This window comes from Cucumis sativus, chromosome 6 (genome assembly GCF_000004075.3).
Source record: "Cucumis sativus cultivar 9930 chromosome 6, Cucumber_9930_V3, whole genome shotgun sequence".
Taxonomy (NCBI): Eukaryota; Viridiplantae; Streptophyta; class Magnoliopsida; order Cucurbitales; family Cucurbitaceae; genus Cucumis; species Cucumis sativus.
In genome coordinates this window covers 5,575,270-5,594,532 of record NC_026660.2, presented here as the reverse complement: position 1 = coordinate 5,594,532, position 19,263 = coordinate 5,575,270, and the positions used below count along the sequence as shown (strand labels likewise).

The following is a 19,263-nucleotide window of genomic DNA, read 5'->3' as shown; positions in this document are numbered from 1 at the left end:
AGCTTTCTCTTAGATAAGGATTGGTACTACCACCCTACCCCTTTTTCTCTCCTAACTTTCCTTTGCTTTTGTCAATTTATATCATATGTATATATAATACATACATATATATATATATATATATATATATATATATATCTTTCCTTTCTCTTTTATACCCTCTGCAAAACAAAACCCTTTACTTTTGGCTTTTTAGTTGGACACTATAGCGTTTCACTTTCCACCTTTTTCATCTTACATAATAATAATAAACATTGTATTGCTTTGCTTTGTGGGTTAATATCATTTCTTACCATTTTGGTTCCTTCATGTTTTCAAATATATTAAATGTATTTGGTTTCCAACGTAACTCCAGTGGTAAACAAAAGTACTGGGAAGTGGAAGAAAAAGAAGAGATACGAAAAGTAATGGAGAAATTAATTAATTATTAAACACCAAAAATATTTAACGTAGATTTATGTTTGATGATAGAGTTAGTTGTAGTCGAGAATTACTCCATATTTGAAAAGATGGAGGAAGATCATAATCTTTTAAAGTGTCCATTGATTTTGAGATAGTGATATTGCTATCTTAAATAGCCATCTTTTTCTACCTAAATTGTGTTTAGTTCTTAGAAATTTTATGTTTACAAATGTTTCAAGTGTATATCTTGGAGTGTATCGAAGTATTTAAAGGTTAAATGATGTGATTGGAAGGAAAGGGATCGAAAATTACTATATTATCAACTTTAAATTTCTCCACATTATTGGCCGCAAATAATTTGTCATCACGGTCGAAGAGGGAGTTTGGAGTTCAAAAAATATCTATACCTTACGTTTTTTTTTTTTTATGAAAAGAGCTAATTTTGTTGTCATAATGATACACAAATCTAATCATATTTTCATCTAATCATACATCAAAAAAACATTATTGATCTAAAAAACTTTAATTAAGCTCAAAAACCATGGTTAATTTCTAAATAAATCTCCTAAAATCTAACAAGTCAACCAAGCATTACAAGAGAATGAATTCACGACACTAAGTTATGGTTGAATTCGTTGTGGGTAGATTAGCCTCTTAAGATCGAGACCCATGAAAGAATGTATAGGAGAGAGTTTAAAGACTCGTAAAGAGAGTTAAGAAAACCCAAGATGGACACTTGATGGGCCTATGAGAAAAGCCTGGGAGAGCTTAAAGAACTCATAAGACTAGAAGAGCTAAGGAAATCCATGATAGAGAGCTTAGAGAGACATATGCATGAGAAGAGCCTAGAAACTCAAAAGACTCATAGAGAGAACCTAGAAGCTTGGAGTAGAGCTTAAAGGACTCATTTGAGAGAGAGCCTAAAAGAGCTCAAAGGAAGAAGACCTATGAAGGAGGAGCTCAACGAGACCAATGCGAAAAGAGCTTAGGAGCTTAGATTATGCTTAGTGGGACGATCCATACAAAAAGCTTAGAGAACCCAAGGAAAGAGCATAAAAGAATTCAAAGAACTTAGGAGAACACTAAGAAGACTCATAAGGGAGAGCTAAATAGGACTCATGGAGAGAGCTTAGAAGCTTAATGTATAAGTTCAATGGGATCCTTGAGGAGAGTCTAGAAGCTCAAACACCTCATATGGTAGAACTAATTAGAGAGAACACCCATGAGTGAAAAAACCTAAAATAACTAATGGGGGATAGCCACATAGCCTAGAAAAGCTTAGCGTACAAATGGAAAGAACTTAGGAAAACTTAGAGGATCTATGAGGACGGAAAGCTCTAGGAGAGTTTAGAGAATCCAATGAAAAAAAATTTAAGAGGGTTTAGATGATATATAAGGAGAGCTCAAAGAACCTATGAAAAAACTTCAAAATAGTTGAGTTTGAAGTCGGTCTATATATGGAATGTATAGTTGAGTTGAGTTACAAGTGTATATATATATATGATACATTTTTTTTGTAACCTAAAAAGGTTGCAAATTTTATAGGTTTTTTCTTCTTTATTTTTCTCCTCAACTTTGCATTCAACCATTCAACTACACATATATTTTCTCATATTTTTAACATTCATTTAATTAATGAACTTAGTACATAAAATTATATATGTTACATCCTTTTATCTATAGTTATTTTATTTCATGTAGACAAAACATTATTATTTTTTTATAATCAACAACCCTACTACATAGTTCAACAATCGTGGAATAGTTGAACAAACACAAAAAAAAATTATCATAAATGAAATATTACTACTATCCATAATAAACTAATAATTTCAAACTTATATTCAAACAAACTCTAACGATCATATATTGAATGAGAGAGTTGGTGGTTGGAGTTAGTTGTCTAAAATGGTTATTAAAGTTAATCATTGAATGTAGTGCTCTCTATAGTTGGTTGGGTGAATGTTAAATATAGTTACCAATTTTTTCTAATTTATTATTTAATTAAATTTTATTAATCTTCATCTCTTTCCTCAATTAGAGATTTTTACATAGTTTTAGAGATAATTGTGGACAATTTATTAGCTACATTTTTTTTATTAACTCTTACTTTGATACATACAACATTAAATATTATTTTGTTTTTATTAGCATGGGTAAATGGGCCTTCTTCGATTGGGCCTATCTTAATTGACGGCCCATCTAGGGTTGGGAACAAGCCCAGCTTCATCTTCTTCTTTGTTTCCCATTGAATCTCTGCATAAATATCAACTTTCAAAATTAGGGTTTTGAGCCTCCACAATCAGCAACTAAGCGGCAGTCTCAGTTCTGCCACCAAAATGGTACCTCTCAAGTTCTAATCCCTAATCGAATTGCTTTTTTATTGTTCATATTCTTAATGCATTGATGACTCAACCTACTTTTGATTTCTGATGTTTGCTGTCGCCGATTTTTCATCTTCCCTGAATTAGCTTCTGTTCTGTCTATTGAGCGTTGTGACGGTCCATATCCTCATCTAATTTTCTATTCACGTTGAAATTCGATGCGTTTCTTGAGTTTTTTTTTTTTTGTTAAGGTTTATGCGGATTCAAGTAACTTTTATGTACATATCTCCATGCCGTTTGCATATTTTTTGCTTTGGATTATTTTGTAATCAAATTCGGTCTCTTTGTTCCATTTTTGAATTTGCAGCCGAAACAAATTCATGAGATCAAAGATTTCCTTCTCACTGCTAGAAGGAAGGATGCTCGTTCTGTGAAAATTAAGAGGAGCAAAGATGTTGTGAAGTTCAAAGTTCGATGCTCCAAATATCTTTATACTCTTTGTGTTTTCGACTCGGAGAAGGCAGACAAGTTGAAGCAATCTCTTCCACCAGGTTAGATTTACTTTCTTAATAACCAACACTACAATGTGCTTAGAGTATGATATATAGGAAATGGCTGTTACTGTAGCTAGGTAAAGTGCTCTTCAATGGTTGGATTGATTACAACTGTTTCATAATTTGTACGCGACGAGTACAAATTTCCATTGAAGAGGCTAATATCGAACACTGATTTTGGCTCAAATGATCCTTAATCTCCTTGAACATACCTTTTCTTTTACTAACAATCCTTTATCTTCTACAAATCTCCTGCTTCCTTACATTGACTTCTTTACAAAAGTTTTTGTTGTTCTTTAGGACTCCCCGAATATTGTTCTTCTTAACTACAAGGATCAATCGCTTACAACCCCCTTTAGATACGCGCAAAGATTCTTTGGCAGGCTTGTTTTTTCCATTCTTTAGGGAATTTAACTTGACTCTTGACAGAAATTTTAGACCTTTTTTGAAGTTGAGCAATCTGAGTAGGCCATTAGCATCTTGGGGCATCAATCGATTAACTAACCCTTTATTATTTTGGATTGGTGTTTATTCTTGGGGCTTTTTAGATTCCTTTTCTTGAACTACTATTTTGTGTGCCCTTCTTGCACGCATGGTTTCTTGTTAAGGTAAATATTAGAATACCATTTTGGTCTCGTATTTTAGGACTTACATTTAATATTGTCTCAATCTATTCTTCGCATTTTTAGTAAGTTTTTGTATTTTAGTCTATTATTTTAGTTTATGATCAACTTTTTCATAATTGTAAGATCTCTAGCTCTACTATCATAACATTTGACATTGAATTTTCTTCAATATAAATTATTGTAATCATTTTATGAAGTTCTATATTAAAAAAAAAAAAAAGTTATCCTCTACCTAACATAAAATTACTAATTCGATTTCAAAATTTATGAAAGGTGACTAAAACCAAACCTTTGATAGTTAATCCCAAAATGTTATTTTAACTTTAATCAAAATTGGTGCTAAGCTGAGGAAGAATTTGGTCTGAATATTGACTGACATTTATGTTTGCACTTTGACAGGTTTGAGTGTGCAAGATCTGTGAAAGAATGGTTGAAGTGTCGAAGGATCATAAGGATGAGAATTAGATTTTTTGTATGATGTTTTTTCCCCCTAACTATTTAGAATATATTTAAATTGGATTTGAGCTTGTAGTAATCCATATTTATCTTCGGTTTTGAGTGGATTGATTGGAATTTAGAATTCTTATGCTGGGTTTATTACATGGGTTGATGTTTCACTAAAATCATGGCTACCCAAGCTTTTATTTGAAAATTATCAAGATTTTGATTGATTTGGCTAGGCCTTGAGTAACCTTATTGCAAATCTCTTATCCTCCTCAATGCTTGTCTTTGTTTAATGTAAATGGATTTTGATGTTGATTTCTTGAACACACACCAGTTCTTGAGCACCATCTTGAATCTCGTCCAAAACAGCTAACGGATGTGTTACAACGATCTCAACATATTAACCAAAACCATGGTTATCAAAAGGAATTCTAATGAACTGAAGCAAAAATGAAACATTTCCTTGTTTATTACGTTAAGGAGGACCTAATTAAATGATTGCCTAAATTGTTACATAGAAGAATAATGATCTTTTGTGTGTTTTATTTGTTAATTAGTATTTGAAACACGAAATTCATTTTTCATGTATATATATTAAAATATATTGGACAAAAAGTTTAAGAGTAATAACAGAGATAAAGATAATGACATATTTTCCTTTATAATTTTAATTGTTATTGAGTAAAATAAAATATAACGTTTATATTTTATAAAATGTATAGGGTATTAGAGAAAAAAAGGTAGAGGAAAATTATTTTAACAAAATTGAACGTAACATTAAATTTTAAATTACTCTGTGAGGAAAAAACTAAGAGATGACATATAGAAAATAAAGAACAAGTAGAAGATTTCACAAAATATATGAAAAACAAGTGTATTTATTAGCTACATTTTTTTTATAATAACCTTACTTTGATATACACACATGAAATATTATTTGGTTTTTATTAATATGTTGTTCTCAAACCTTTGAACGACGTCGTTCATTATGTATTATTTAACTATTTTTTATGATAACAATTAAGTTTATTTAATTTCGTGTTTCTTTTCAATAAAATGGGTAAATGGGCCTTCTTAGATTGGGCTTAATTGAATTCTCGGCCCATCTAGGGTTCGGAACAAGCCAGCTTCATCTTCTTCTTCGTTTCCCATTGAATCCCTACATAAATAACAACTTTCAAAGTTAGGGTTTTGACCCTCCATAATCAGCAACTACGCGGCAGTCTCTGTTCTGCCACCAAAATGGTACCTCTCAATTTCTAATCCTTGATTGAATTTTTTTTCTATTGTTCATTTTCTTAATGCATTTCGGATTCAACCTACTTTTGAATTCTTATGTTTGCTGTCGCCGATTTTTTATCTGCCCTGAATTAGCTTCTGTTCTATTTAGTTGAACGTTGTGAGGGTGCATATCATCATTTAATTTTCTATTCTCGTTGCAATTCTATGGGTTTCTTGTGTTTTTGTTGGTAAACGTTTATGCGGATTTAATAACCGTAATGTACATGTTTTCATCTCGTTTGGATATCTTATGCTTTAGGTTATTTTGAAATTAATCAAATTGTGTCTTCTTGTTCCATATTTGGATTTGCAGCCGAAACAAATTCATGAGATCAAAGATTTCCTTCTCACTGCTAGAAGGAAGGATGCTCGTTCTGTGAAAATTAAGAGGAGCAAGGATGTTGTGAAGTTCAAAGTTCGATGCTCCAAATATCTTTATACTCTTTGTGTTTTCGACTCTGAGAAGGCAGACAAGTTGAAGCAATCCCTTCCACCAGGTTAGGTTTCACTCTTAATAACAAACATTGGAACGCTATATTGGAAGTGGCTATGTATGTTGTTTAAGTGTTTTTAAATGGTTTGATAGATTAGAAGTGTTCCATTTTTTGTTTGTGGCGACTATCAGCGCTCACATGTGCTTCCATCATCTGATTTTGACTGAAAGGAACTTGACTTTAATCTCCTAAAACGCACCTTTTCTTTTACTAAATTCTCTATTAGTATTAATAGACCTTCTCACTAATCTCTCCCTAGTGAATTTTTTTTCCTACAACTTCGCATTTTCATCTTACTTCCTCGCATACGTTTCGTGACAAAAATTTGCGTATCTCTGTTGCACTTACTTAGTCTCAATCTGCTTAGCTATAAAAATAAATTGCTTTCGATGACTCTGTAGACGGGCAAAATCATTTGGGTGAGTGTTTGTCCCTAAAACGCACCTTTCTTTGGGGGATTTGACTTGAGAGGACGTTTAGACTTTTTAGGAGTTTAGAGATCAGAGATTTCTGACTAGTGGGCTGTGAGGTTGGTTATCTCCCTTCCTCCCATGTTTGTTTTTCCTTAGATTATGACCCAAGAAACCTCCCGTCTTGGGACCTTGTGTGGTGGATTCGATGCATAAAAGACTTGCTTCTTGAGGGATTTTTTTGTGGCAAGTAGTTAATGTGGGAAAACTAGCGAGCCTGGGGTTTAGAATTAGATATTTTAAAAGCTAGAAACAAAGCCTATTGGCTAAATTGCTGTGGTGTTTTCTGAGTGGTCTACTCTCTTTTACTTGGGTTGGGTCGTAATTTGTTGAACTGGGAACCAACGAATTTCATGGCTCTCTTATCTTTGATTGGATGGGACCATACCTAAAAGGTCACGTTCTTTATCTAGTAGGATATCCGTTGAAAAGTTAATGCTCTTGATAGGCTTTCGAGGAAGTTGTCTTCTTATTGCCCTGTTTTTTTATCAACCTTCGTCAGAAATTGGAGGAAGAGTTGGATCATATCTTGTAGAGATGTGAGTTTGGTCTAGTCTTTCGTAATTATTCTTTAGGTTTCTCTGCTTTGCTGACAGCCTGACACCCTTTCCTTCTGTCGCGTTACCTTTTGTGGGTCAGTATTCTGGATCATGGTGTGTTCTTCCATGTCTTTTCATTGAAAGGCGGGTTCTGTATACATAAAAACACCTGTCTTTGTTTTTGTTTATGGTCACCTTTTTCAACAAAAAGGTCTCTATAATCCTTTCCTCAATAAGTTTTGTAAAATGGGATGAGGATGGGTTTGGTCCCGAGTATAAATTGATATTGACAGCGAAACCTGACATTTACTTCTCAACTTTTGCAGGTTTGAGTGTACAAGATCTGTGAAAGAATGGTTGAAGTTTTCTCGTGATCACAGGGATGAGGACTAGTTTTTTTTTTCCAACTATTTAGCATATGTTTAAATTTCATTTTTGAGCTTGTAGTAATCCACACACTATCTTCATTTTCGGGTAGAGATTGGATGTCAGAGTTTTTCATCTATGCAGTTGATGTTTCACCAAATATATCTTCAACAAAAGGAAAATTTCTTCATGCACCCTTTTATTCCTCGTTTAGTTTTTGAAACAATTTTTTTTTTTAGTCCAATGGTGGGGAGATTTAAACGTTCGACCATGGTGCAACTCTTGGGTAATAGGAACTCCAATGTTGAGTGGATTTGTCTTCAAGCAATCCTAGTTTGCTCACCTTTTCAAATATTTTTTACCTTCTTTTGAAAACATAAACATGTGAGTGAGAACCAAGTTTGTTGAAATACCTCTAGATATGAGTGAGAATGTAGGAGTCATCAGTTTTAGATCTCAATTTAAAAGAAGGATTTATCTATTGTTAACAACATTCTCCAAGCTTTCCTTCTATCTATTGTTAACTAAATTGTTGAGGTAGTCTCAAAGGTAACAATCCAATCTAAACTCTAAAACAACACCCACCAAATGAAGAGAAAATACCTCAAAATAGCATTTTTTTTTCCCCTCAAAATTGACGGTGCCTTCTTCGTTTCATTTGTTTCACTTGTGTTTCTTGTCAATATGAACATGAACCTTCTTTTTCAACAACTTTGAATATGGAAATCAAACAATTTCATGTTCAAACTATCAACTTCCTTTTTATTTCAAGTTTGTGGAGGAAGAGAAGCAATAATAAATAATAGCTATTTTTCTTCTTTTAGCCCAATCCTCAATAATAATATTGATTGTTTATGAATGTTATTTTTTGGAACATTGTTTATTTATGAGATAGAAAAAAGTAATGGTTGGAAAAGAATTAATAATGATAATTGGAATCGTGCATCTCTAAAATTAGAAAAATAGAAAAAGTTGTAAAATTGTAAAATAGAATAAATGAAGGGTTCAATCGTGTGTGTGCGGGTCCACAGAAGGAGGCAGCTACACCTGACATTTAAAGTACAGTGGGTCCCTTTTCTTAACTAACCCTTTCTTTTCATTTTTTTTTCTTTTCTTTTCTATTTCAATTATTTTCTTTTTTTACTTTCTTTATGAGTAATATTCCTTTACATTCAAAATATATAATTCTAAACTCATCTAATACTTCTCTTTAATATTCCTATTTTTCAAGTATCATATAATACTAATATATTATTAGAAATAAAATACTCTTATTAATTATAGAATAATAAGTTATTACATTAAAATCTTACGATACTTTTTCATATCACTTTAATAATGTGTTGAATGTGTTAATTAAGTGGTAACCATAAAGATGTGCCATTAACAAAATGGCTTTTAATGAGTTGTTCTTTTAATTTGTTTAAATATGTGAAAATTTTAGATGCATTGTCACATCAATTTTTTTAATCCAATGTTTTCTTAATATTTATTGCCCTTTTTTTCTTTTTTTTTTCTGTTGTTGTGTTCTTTGACCTTGCTCCTGTTATTGTTATTTTAGAGGAAACACTTTATGCTTATATATGTTTTGTTTTAATTAATTATTTCTTCACTTCTCGTTTTTCAATGTTACATTCTTTTACTTTAAATACGAATACAAATACAAATACGGTTTAGTTTTTTTTTTTTAACATAAATGCTCTTTCGTTTAACTTTCTATATAGTTTACGTAATAATACAAGACGAATTATTAAGGTGTATTCTTTATTCTTACTATGTTTTGTTTTTTTACTGTCGTCATCATTTCGTTTCTCAACACCTCTTTCACCTACTTTTTTTGTTGTCCCAAAGATTTGTTTGCAACGGAAGGATATTAAATAAAATTGGAAGGTAAAAAAGGGCCTAGGATTCAAAATCTTAATTCGACAACTGACGACTCAACGTTCTCGTGCAACCTAGTTACATGTTGGTATAGTTTATTTCTTTTAAGTGTTTCTTAACCATACTTTCATGTTTCTCATGATCTTTCTCATTCAAACGTATTATCGGTTTGTTTATGTTTGCTCCTAAATTCAGCTTCTACTTGGTTCGTCCCCAAACCACATCTTACTAGAAGAAGATTCACTGTTATACCATTTGTAACGTCACATGTCTAAGATTCAAATCAAGACTTGAAATCCTAATTCAACAATTTTCACTTTTACAAAAAGTATTCAAAACAAGTAAGAACAGCATAGTCAGTAGGAGTTGCATAGAACTACTATAGATAGTTGTGAACTGTGAAATTAGAATTCCGAATCCTAATTCGTTTCCGAAACTAGAAGTTAAAGAAAAAAGAAGAAGAAGAAGAAAAGAGTTTATGTGAAAGAAGCTGGTTGAGAATGGGTCCACCAATAGATGCACCACATGTTTGGATGTGGTGAGCATATGACCTTTGTGGCCTTTACACAAATAAAAGAAAAGAAGTGAAGTTTGTGAAAGGATAAAGAAGAAGAAGAAGAAGAAGAAGAAGAAGAAGAGAAGCATATGAGTTGGCCACTTGGCTTTTTCAGACTCATTTTAATATAAACAACAATTGAATACAAACAATATGAATAAGGGTGTGTTTAGTTATATGCGTTTGTAAATGCAATTCTCAATGTGATATACATATAGTGGGAATATGACTCTCTTTTGCTTCTTAGCCGACACCAATATTTCCTTTTCTTTATTCCTATTATCTATTTCTCTCTAACAACTATAGCACATGCCTCCATATGCAAAATACTCAAATACCAATGTCAATTAAATAATCATTCACACCTTTTTCTTTTCTCCATCCAATCAAATATTATTCCAATAATAACACTCTACTTTATCTTACTAATCTTAAATTATTCGTAACAACTATTTACACTCCACGAAAAAAAAACTACTAAAATAATAAATTTTATTATGCTTGATTTTTCTAGGACGTGTGAATATTATAATTTACTTTTTTATATAAATTTGAGAAATTTAAAATTTAAGGAAAATGTAAGGAGTAATTTCTTTTTTTTCTTCATTTGAAATAATATACAAAAAGTAAATTTGAACGTAGTAAGGATTGTTTAAGTGGCGATGGCTATTTTGTCAACTAATATCTTCATAAAATGTTTACTTCTACAAATCTATATAGTTTTGTCATATGCCTTCGTTGATAGGATAAGAGCATATATTGCTTGATGATAACAATAATTAATAGAAAAGCGTTGTCATTAATCAAAATTTGTTACTTTTCTTAATCTTTTGGTCTATGAATAGATATTTTTGGCGCTTAATGATAAAATGAAAACAAATACCAAATTTAATAAAGATTTTTTTTTACATATATAAGAAAAACTTCATTAAGCTAACAAATCTTCCCTTGTTACGAGTAGAAGGCACCCAACATAGTAATCAACTTTTTAGTAGACAACACAATCTTCCTTCGTGGGTAAAGATTATGACGATTAAAAAAAAAAGAGTTACATTCTCAGTTTTAGAAAGATTGGCGCTCGACTCGTAAGGATACATATGATATTTGTTGGATATGACTCTACAATTAATATAGTCGGTAAGAGTTATCCTCTCTGGTCGAGTGGTCGAGGAAGAGAGGTTAAGGAACTCCAAAAATTTAAGAATTAGAAACATTAGAAATTGAAATAATAATAATAATATATTTCTAATCATTCATTTTTGGTTAATAATTATGCTAAGAATTTGGATTTATATTTGTTTTGAAAGTTGACATTTAAACTACTACAATCTCAAGAGATTATTATTGGTGGACAATATATTTGGTAAATAAATAAATAATTGCTAATAATTGATTTTCAAGAAATTTATAACAATTAGCATTAAATCAATTCTCTTTCTTTTGAAAAAATCAATTCCATTTAGAATTAAGATTAAACATTGAGATATATTTATAGAATATTGTAGAATTAGTAAGAAAATTTTAAACTTCAAGTTATTAATTGATTGATGTTTAATAGGTAAAAGAGAGAATAATGATTTGAGTATAATCAATTTTATTGATTGTGTGTTAAGATTAAAAAAAAAAAAGATTATAATTTAAGAATATCCAACAAAAAGGAGAAAAAAAAGTTAATTTAAATACAATAATTTAGAAAGACCTAATTTAGGTTAAGTTGTCCAAAGGAATAATCCCTTTCTCCCTCTTCCATTATTCTTTTTTTTACACAATCTTATGGGTAACATTTAATGTTAAAGTGTAAGAAAAGTGATTAATTGATAGGTAACAATTTGTTGTCAAGTGTTTAGGTAAGAATAGTATGTTTGAGCTTTTTTTTCTCTTTGGCACTTAAAACAGAAATTAAGAGCATATGTTTAATTTAGAAGTTGAAGTATCAATAATAACAGCATTATCATACACAACCGTTATTTATATAATGTTGAAAATCTCGATGGTGGTTTAAAACTGTCATCAAAGATCCTTTGAAATTGTATTATACGATGTGAATTTGTAATCCATAACGATTTCAGGTCAAAACTAACATCTAAAGTCAAAGTTGTTGCAGTGTAGCAAACGATTTTTTTTTCTCCCTATCAATGTTAGGTTCTTTCCTTTCTACGTCATCAACTACTTTTTATGTTTATTATTTCATTAGTAAGTCTTATTTGTACTAATAATAGACCATTGAAAAGTCCATTTATGATATACACACACATATATATATATACTAACAACCACTAAACTAAATAACTTTTTTGATAAATATCGTACAACTACTATCATATCATGGTTTGACCCAATGGTAAAAAAGGAGACGTAGTCTTAATAATAAATAAAAGATTATAAGTTCAATTGATTGTAGAGCCAGACGAGTGTGATCGAGTGTTTCGTTTAAGTATTTTCTTTTGCTATAATTTTAAAATAGTTTCACTTCTTTTTCCTACGTATGAGATTTTCTTTTTATTTATTTTAAGTGTTGGTTGAAATGTATATTTAATAGATTATAATGTTTAATAGTTTGTATATTGAATAGGCGAGATGTTTAGATGTAAAAAAAAAAAACATATTATACTCTTTTTAAATTTCAACAACTTATTATACTCGTTATACTCCTTTTATATTTCTAGTATGTATTCTATATAAAATTTAATTCGAAACTTGTTAAATACTTTTTCTTCAATAATAAAAATATAACATTAATAGTGGGAGATTTATCAAACATATAATATAGGAGTTTATATTGGAGGAGAGACTTTATATCTTTTAACTTATAAAATCGTTAGTCCTTTATAGATTAATTTGACACTTACATTTTCTAAACAAAGCTATCTTTCTTTTTAGTTTAATAATCACGAAGTAAAAGATAAAATCTTAGATAATTAAGACGATATTTAATACTTTATCGGTAGAACTATATTTACATTGCCAAAAACTATCTATTTTAAAATGATTTGAGATTACTAAATCAAACTGAAGCTAGGCTAAAATGGATACTAATGTTGTAAGTACTCAACTTTAGACACCAAATTTGTGAAGAAAATTGAAAAATAAGATTTCCCCCATTAGAAATGGAAGGGAAGAAAACAATAATGGGTCAGATTAACATTTGTGTAAAATCTTTATACTTTGCATGTTGTAATTTGTATGTATATGGTGGGTGTCAGACACTGACAGCTTCTCTACTTAATCATGTATTGAGCCTGCTATCATTTATTCTTTCTCTACTTTTCTGATTTCTCTGTAAGATTTTCCATTTCCATTTCATTTCTCAATTTCTCACCATCCCTACACCCCATGTTCTTTGTCTAAACCTCTTCACACAGCTACTCTTGTTCTTTTTTTAAAAAAGGGGGGTTTAAATTCCTCAAGAAATTCCCAATTTTTCTTTTGCTTTTTTTTTTTTTTTTTTTCCCTTTTCCATGGTGTTTTTGCAGAGAAGTGGAGTATTTGTTTGTGTCTTTTAGTGTAAAATGTTAATGGGTTTGTATGTGTAAGTCATTTTCTCATCTGGGTTGGTGAGTTTTCTTGTTTTTCCCTGTTCTATTCATAGCTGTACCCCTCTTTCTTTCTATTGCTTCTTCATCGATTTTTGAGAATCATTTTTTCTTCTAAGAGGAATCTCGTTTGGGGTTTTCTTGTTTTTCTCCTGATTTGAAATGAACTGTGTGTTCATTTTTGAGGTAGCAATTGGTGAAAACTACCAAATCTGAATCCTGTACTATGCATTTTCCTTGCTGGAGTTTTGTTTGATTGAATTTATATTTGGTAAAGATTTTAATCTGGGTTTAAAGGGTATCCCCCATTTTTCTATTTTTGCAATTTCTCCTTATTTTGATTTGGATCCCCACATTTCGCCATTGCCGTTGGTAGAAGAAACTCTTCCTTCTTTCTCTCTCTTCTTCATTTTTCTTGAAGAAAGGGTTGAGATTTCTGGGGTCTTCTTTAAATACTGCTTGGTTTTCAGAGTGATGCCTTCTGAAGGTGTCCAACAATGGCGAATCTTGTTCCTGGAGTGCTTCTCAAACTGCTGCAGCACATGAACACTGATGTGAAAGTTGCTGGAGAGCACAGGTCGACACTGTTACAAGTTGTGAGCATAGTTCCGGCATTGGCCGGGGGCGATCTCTCACCGAATCAAGGTTTTTATCTCAAAGTCTCTGATTCTTCTCATGCTACATATGTCTCACTCCCTGATGAACATGGTGATCTGATTCTTAGTGACAAGATTCAATTGGGTCAGTTTATTCATGTCGAACGGCTTGAGGCTGCTTCCCCAGTCCCCATTCTTCACGGAGTTCGACCGGTGCCCGGTCGACACCCTTGTGTGGGGAGCCCTGAAGATATTGTTGCTACTCATTCTCCTGGGTTTCTCAACAATAATCCTAATTTAAAATCTTTGGACAAATTGAAGCCGACCCCAAAAGTTTTAGGCCTTGGCATTGGTGGGGAGAAGGAGAAATCTGCGCCTGTGAGACTCAATGGCAATGTCAAGGAGGATAAGATTGATAAGAGAGCCTCTCCCTTGAGTAGATCCAAGTCTCAGATGTCAAAATTGACAGTGAATGTAGATGTGAAGAAGGAGCCTCTGACGAGACTAAAGTCATTGAATTCACGGTCGATACCCTCATCTCCAACGAGCTGTTATTCGTTGCCTTCTTCATTTGAGAAGTTTGCCAATAGCATTAAGCAGCAGGGGAAGGTTAAGGCATTGTCTAATGGAACAACCAAGTTAGGAGCAGTTGAAAAGTCGAATCCTGTTCGTTCAGCCAGTCCTGTAACCAAGAAGATGGGAGTGGGACATCAGATCAAACATTTAGTTCAGGGCATTGAGGTTGGGGCCAAGGCTCTGAGGAAGAGTTGGGAAGGGAATATGGAGACAAAAAGAAGAGATAATTCAATGTTAAGAGCAAGCAAACTTGATCCCAAGCCTGAAGCTCGGGTTACTGTAAGTTTTATCATTCCCAATATGATCGTATGTTCCGGATTTGATTTGTATTTACGTGGCAAATATTTATTTGTCCTGCTAAAATGTCATATACATACATTTATGCTTGTAAGTTGTAACCATGAATCCCCTTTGAGGTATTTGAATAGCAAAATGATGCGTGTAATTCAAATCCTTAACGTGGATGAGCTTAAAAGATCCTACTAAATCTACTGCCTTATTGTTCTTTTTTGTATAGTATTGTATTTCTTCTATAAAGAGCAAATGAACATATTACTTTGTTGGACCGGTCCTACTGTTAATTTGTTCACCAGAGTTTACCTCTCAACCTATTCTCCTTTCTCTTATGTATGTCAATAACTTATTTATATTTTTCAGACTCCTAGAAGAAGTACATCAAGTGACAAGTTGCCATCAAGAGAGGAGAGTAGGATTCAGGTACCTGGAAAGACATCCAAAGATGATCATAGCGTGCAGGCGTCTTCAAAGAAGAATGCCATTAATGGAGAATTAGATAATCAGGAAAGGTCAAGCAGACAAAAATCTTCTAGTGGAAGGAAATCCTCCTCAAGTGATGCAGCTGGATTCCCCGGAAACTTGGTGAAGATTCCTCTTAGTAATAAAAGATTGAATGAAGGGAGTGTTTCATGGGCTTCGCTTCCATCATCTCTCGCCAAGCTTGGAAAGGTATGGAACCTTTGATCTGATATTTGATAACCAAATATATCTCGTTTAACTGGTAGTTACTCTTCTGCCAAATAGATAGTTTTGGGAGTTTATATGAGCTTTATTTATTCTCTTTTTGTATTAATCACTTATTTTCTCAAAATTTTGACTCTATTGCACATTGTTGATGCTGCAGCATATTTTCCCTTTCTTTCTTAAAATTGAAAGTGTCAATAAATTAAGCACAAAAGCCATGTCTGAAATTTAAAGCTCCTCTATATCCAATGACACCCCTAGTAGAGGAGTATGGCAATGTATAAGCAACTTAGTACAAATTGCAACTAGAAACATTTCTGCAATATAGCGCAACCATTATTTCAGAATCTAGAAAAATCCTCTCATTTCTCTTAATGAAAACTTAGTTTCTTATACAAGAAAAAAATGAAAAATAGTAGAAGAAGGAGGAGGGGGAGGATCTCCTTTTGCATTTCAAAGTATTGGCAAGTGTTACTTTATGTCTTCTGTTTGTCTTATTCCGTCCCATTGTTCTTCTGTATCTGCCGCTATAGGAAGTAATGAGACACAGAGATGCTGCACAAGCAGCAGCAATAGAGGCCATTCAAGAAGCTTCAGTGGCAGAGAGCTGTCTACGATGTTTAAGGTATGAAAGCTTACCCAGTGCAAGACTTGTATCTCTTTCTGATCTGTAGTTCTATTGTAGAAATGCAAGCTAAAGTTCTTTTGCTGAAAGCTGCAGTGGTATTTATAGGACGTTTGGTTAGAAAGGATTTGAAGAACTTACCAGCGTTTATAGAGAGCTTTTGGGTAATATAGTTTTTTTTTCACCTTCAGTTGGAGCTCTTGCTCTAATGAGTCTGTATGGTTCTTCTCCCCATTACTTCATTTTTAAGAGTAAATATTTGTTTTTTATAGAATGAGGCACGAAAATACATGAAATTAACCGCAATATCTTTCTGGTGACTGAAGTTGGACTTATTTCTTGTTTGGACATATTAAGCGTGAATTGCAATTAACTTTGACTTGGTTTCCTGTCTTAAAAATTACTTTCAGTCCCATAGGATGCATCATTATGGGTGTCTATTACCCAACATTTTATTAATTATGAACTTGCTTTGATCTTCTTGGTTTGGAGTCCGTTTCTGTAATTAGTATGTGGACCCCTTTTCTGGACTTGTTTTTTGTATGTCCTCATATATTCTTTTATTTCTCTCCATGAAAGTCGGTTTCTTAAAAATAATTATAACAATAATGAATGACTGATTAAATTCAAAGGAGTTCTATCTGGTTAGTAATACTAATGAATAAATTCAAAGGAGTCTTATATGGTTAGTGGTTACAAAAGCTTTAAAATTTTATTTTGTCTTACGCTTTTCAATTTTTTCTATTCTGATTGTATACTGATATCTAAATGTCAATTTTTTTAATATTGGAAATACTTCCACTAGAAATGGATGGAAATTGTGTGTAATTTTTACTTTCTTTACCCAAGAAATGGATGTGGAAAACTATGGAAAGATATTTCTTTATAATTAGTTGTCAGAAGGTGGAAGCAACCACTGTCAGTTAGCAATGCCGATGGCAACAATAGTGGGGTGGTGAATGCTGGCTGGGGCCAAAGGCTCCTAAATATCATTTTTACCAACTACATGGTTATGTTGATCTGAAGTTGTTTGGTCTTTGGTCTCTGATTAAATTTCATAGTTAGAGCAATGCGTCAATAACTTTCAAGTTCTGACCCAAAGAGCATGTCCCAAGTTATAGCACTAACAATTCCTAATTATTTTTTTTTTGGGGGGGGGAAGGAAGTAGATAAGTATTGGTAAAAAAGTCACATCCAGATGCTGAGCATTGTCATATGGTTTAACTTAAGAACTTCTTTTCAATGCATGCTCGGTTTCTTGGCCGGACATGTTGTATGTGTCCATCTCCTTGTATTTTTTCAATAAGAAGAAAAGTTCCGGTAGATGGATGGGTCTGATTGTAAGCAATTAGTCAGGTGCTTGAAAATTAGATACTTTCCCACTGATTTTATCTTAAGTTTTCTCCATGATTTCAGCTGTGTTCAGTTTTATTTTATTTTATTTTGTTGGAACACTCTTCTGTTGGCTTACGTTCTTTCTTTTGCAGTATATTTTCCGAGTTAAATACTGCTGCCAAAGAAGACAATCCACAGCCTGCAGTAGAACAGTTTTTGACCCTTCATGCGAGCCTTACCAATGCTCACATGGTAGCTGAATCTCTTTCGAAAACTTGTCTCTCTGGTTCAACCAATGAGAGCGAAGAAACCGCTTCAGAAGAAACATTGAAGGTCACATCAATGGCGAGAAAACAGGCATCTGCTTGGGTCCAGGCGGCTTTAGCCACTAACCTTTCATCTTTTGCAGTATACAGCCGTGATCCACCCTCGGCTCTAAACCTGCCCTTATCTCTATCTCAAAACCAAAAGAGTGCTTCTGCAAATCAGCCTATTGTGGTTTTAGAAAACTCATCTAAGAACAGCTCGTCAAAATCCCAAGGGAAAATCCGCCAAATGATAAGCTCTAAACCTATTGGATCAGGAAATCCAAGTCGAACGAAGGACGGAGCGACACTCGGTCAGAAGGTGCAGCCCCAACCTCCACCAGAATGGATCAGAGGAAACGGCCTCAACGAAGCAGTCGACTTGGCCGAGATGTTACGGCTGCAATCCCAGGACTGGTTCTTGACATTCATGGAAAGGTTTTTGGATGCCGGGGTCGACACCGCAGCCTTGTCAGATAATGGACAATTAGCAGGAATATTGACACAGCTGAAGAGTGTAAACGACTGGTTAGATGGCATAGCTTCTAACAAGGACGAAGGAGACACCACTCACATTTCAACTGAAACAATCGACAGGCTGAGGAAGAAGATCTATGAATATCTTCTCATGCACGTCGAGTCTGCAGCCGCTGCACTTGGTGGGGGATCACAGCCACCACCACAGCAAATACAAGCAACCGAAACAAAAACAAGAAGGTGACTGTCAAAGATTGATGTTGGTTTGATCTTAACATGAATTCTTCACCGAGTTCGATCTCAAGCATTAAATCATGTACATAGCTTCTGCATCGGTTCGTGTCATAGATGAAAAGTGGCTATTACTGGTAAGGAAGGATTAAGGAGTTAGATTACGGTTACCCTTCTATTTTCTTCTTTTTAACTTATGGGATTTGATTTATACAAACCTGGGTTTGTTCAGTTCAGCTTTTTACACATATAGTCAATTGTACATCCTGTTGTTAGTGAGAGTGCATATTGATGTTCCTGAAGAAGCAGATAATTTATTCTATTTGTTTTAGTACATCAGCTCTTCTTTCTCTCTCATTTATTGTATGCATTATATGTCATTGATCTGAACATTTTGAACATCCAATTCTTAAGGGAGGGTAGTAGTAATTCCTTGAAAAGTTGTTATTTTAACCTGGGTGGTCTTAGTAATGTGTTGTCCTTAATCTTTAACCGTGATTCTTTTACTTATGTAGGTACGTTTCTGATTTTCTAATGAACAATGAACAAAGAGTGAGACTCGTTGCTTTAGGTTAAAAAATTGAGAACGAAATTAAAAGTATTTGCTTAACCACTATAAAAGGTTGGTGAAAATTAAAAAAAAAAATGGTTAAAAAGGTATAGATTT

At 32.9% G+C, this 19,263-nt stretch overlaps 3 protein-coding genes across 3 annotated transcripts; all 3 read left to right on the top strand.

Moving 5' to 3' along the window:
* Positions 1–2,617: 2,617 nt before the first annotated feature.
* Positions 2,618–4,597, top strand: LOC101214814 (60S ribosomal protein L38). Its single transcript, XM_004144987.3, has 3 exons — positions 2,618–2,744; positions 3,094–3,277; positions 4,306–4,597. The coding sequence occupies exons 1-3, from the start codon at positions 2,742–2,744 to the stop codon at positions 4,326–4,328; spliced, it is 210 nt and encodes a 69-aa protein (XP_004145035.1). The 5' UTR covers positions 2,618–2,741; the 3' UTR covers positions 4,329–4,597.
* An 839-nt stretch (positions 4,598–5,436) lies between these two features.
* Positions 5,437–7,694, top strand: LOC101215123 (60S ribosomal protein L38). Its single transcript, XM_011658427.2, has 3 exons — positions 5,437–5,595; positions 5,945–6,128; positions 7,461–7,694. Exons 1-3 carry the CDS (start codon positions 5,593–5,595, stop codon positions 7,481–7,483), a joined length of 210 nt encoding a protein of 69 aa, XP_011656729.1. The 5' UTR covers positions 5,437–5,592; the 3' UTR covers positions 7,484–7,694.
* A 5,491-nt stretch (positions 7,695–13,185) lies between these two features.
* Positions 13,186–19,036, top strand: LOC101214568. Its single transcript, XM_004144986.3, has 4 exons — positions 13,186–14,921; positions 15,300–15,608; positions 16,157–16,248; positions 17,736–19,036. Exons 1-4 carry the CDS (start codon positions 13,968–13,970, stop codon positions 18,607–18,609), a joined length of 2,229 nt encoding a protein of 742 aa, XP_004145034.1. The 5' UTR covers positions 13,186–13,967; the 3' UTR covers positions 18,610–19,036.
* The last annotated feature ends 227 nt before the right edge of the window (positions 19,037–19,263 follow it).

Bases quoted from the DNA above. Each gene is read 5' to 3' on its own strand.
- LOC101214814 (XM_004144987.3), top strand. The intron at 3,278-4,305 runs GTTAGATTTACT...GCACTTTGACAG, and splicing joins GAAGCAATCTCTTCCACCAG to GTTTGAGTGTGCAAGATCTG.
- LOC101214568 (XM_004144986.3), top strand. From the start codon at position 13,968: ATGGCGAATCTTGTTCCTGGAGTGCTTCTCAAACTGCTGCAGCACATG. The intron at 14,922-15,299 runs GTAAGTTTTATC...TATATTTTTCAG, and splicing joins AGCCTGAAGCTCGGGTTACT to ACTCCTAGAAGAAGTACATC. The intron at 15,609-16,156 runs GTATGGAACCTT...CTGCCGCTATAG, and splicing joins CTCTCGCCAAGCTTGGAAAG to GAAGTAATGAGACACAGAGA.
- LOC101215123 (XM_011658427.2), top strand. The intron at 6,129-7,460 runs GTTAGGTTTCAC...CAACTTTTGCAG, and splicing joins GAAGCAATCCCTTCCACCAG to GTTTGAGTGTACAAGATCTG.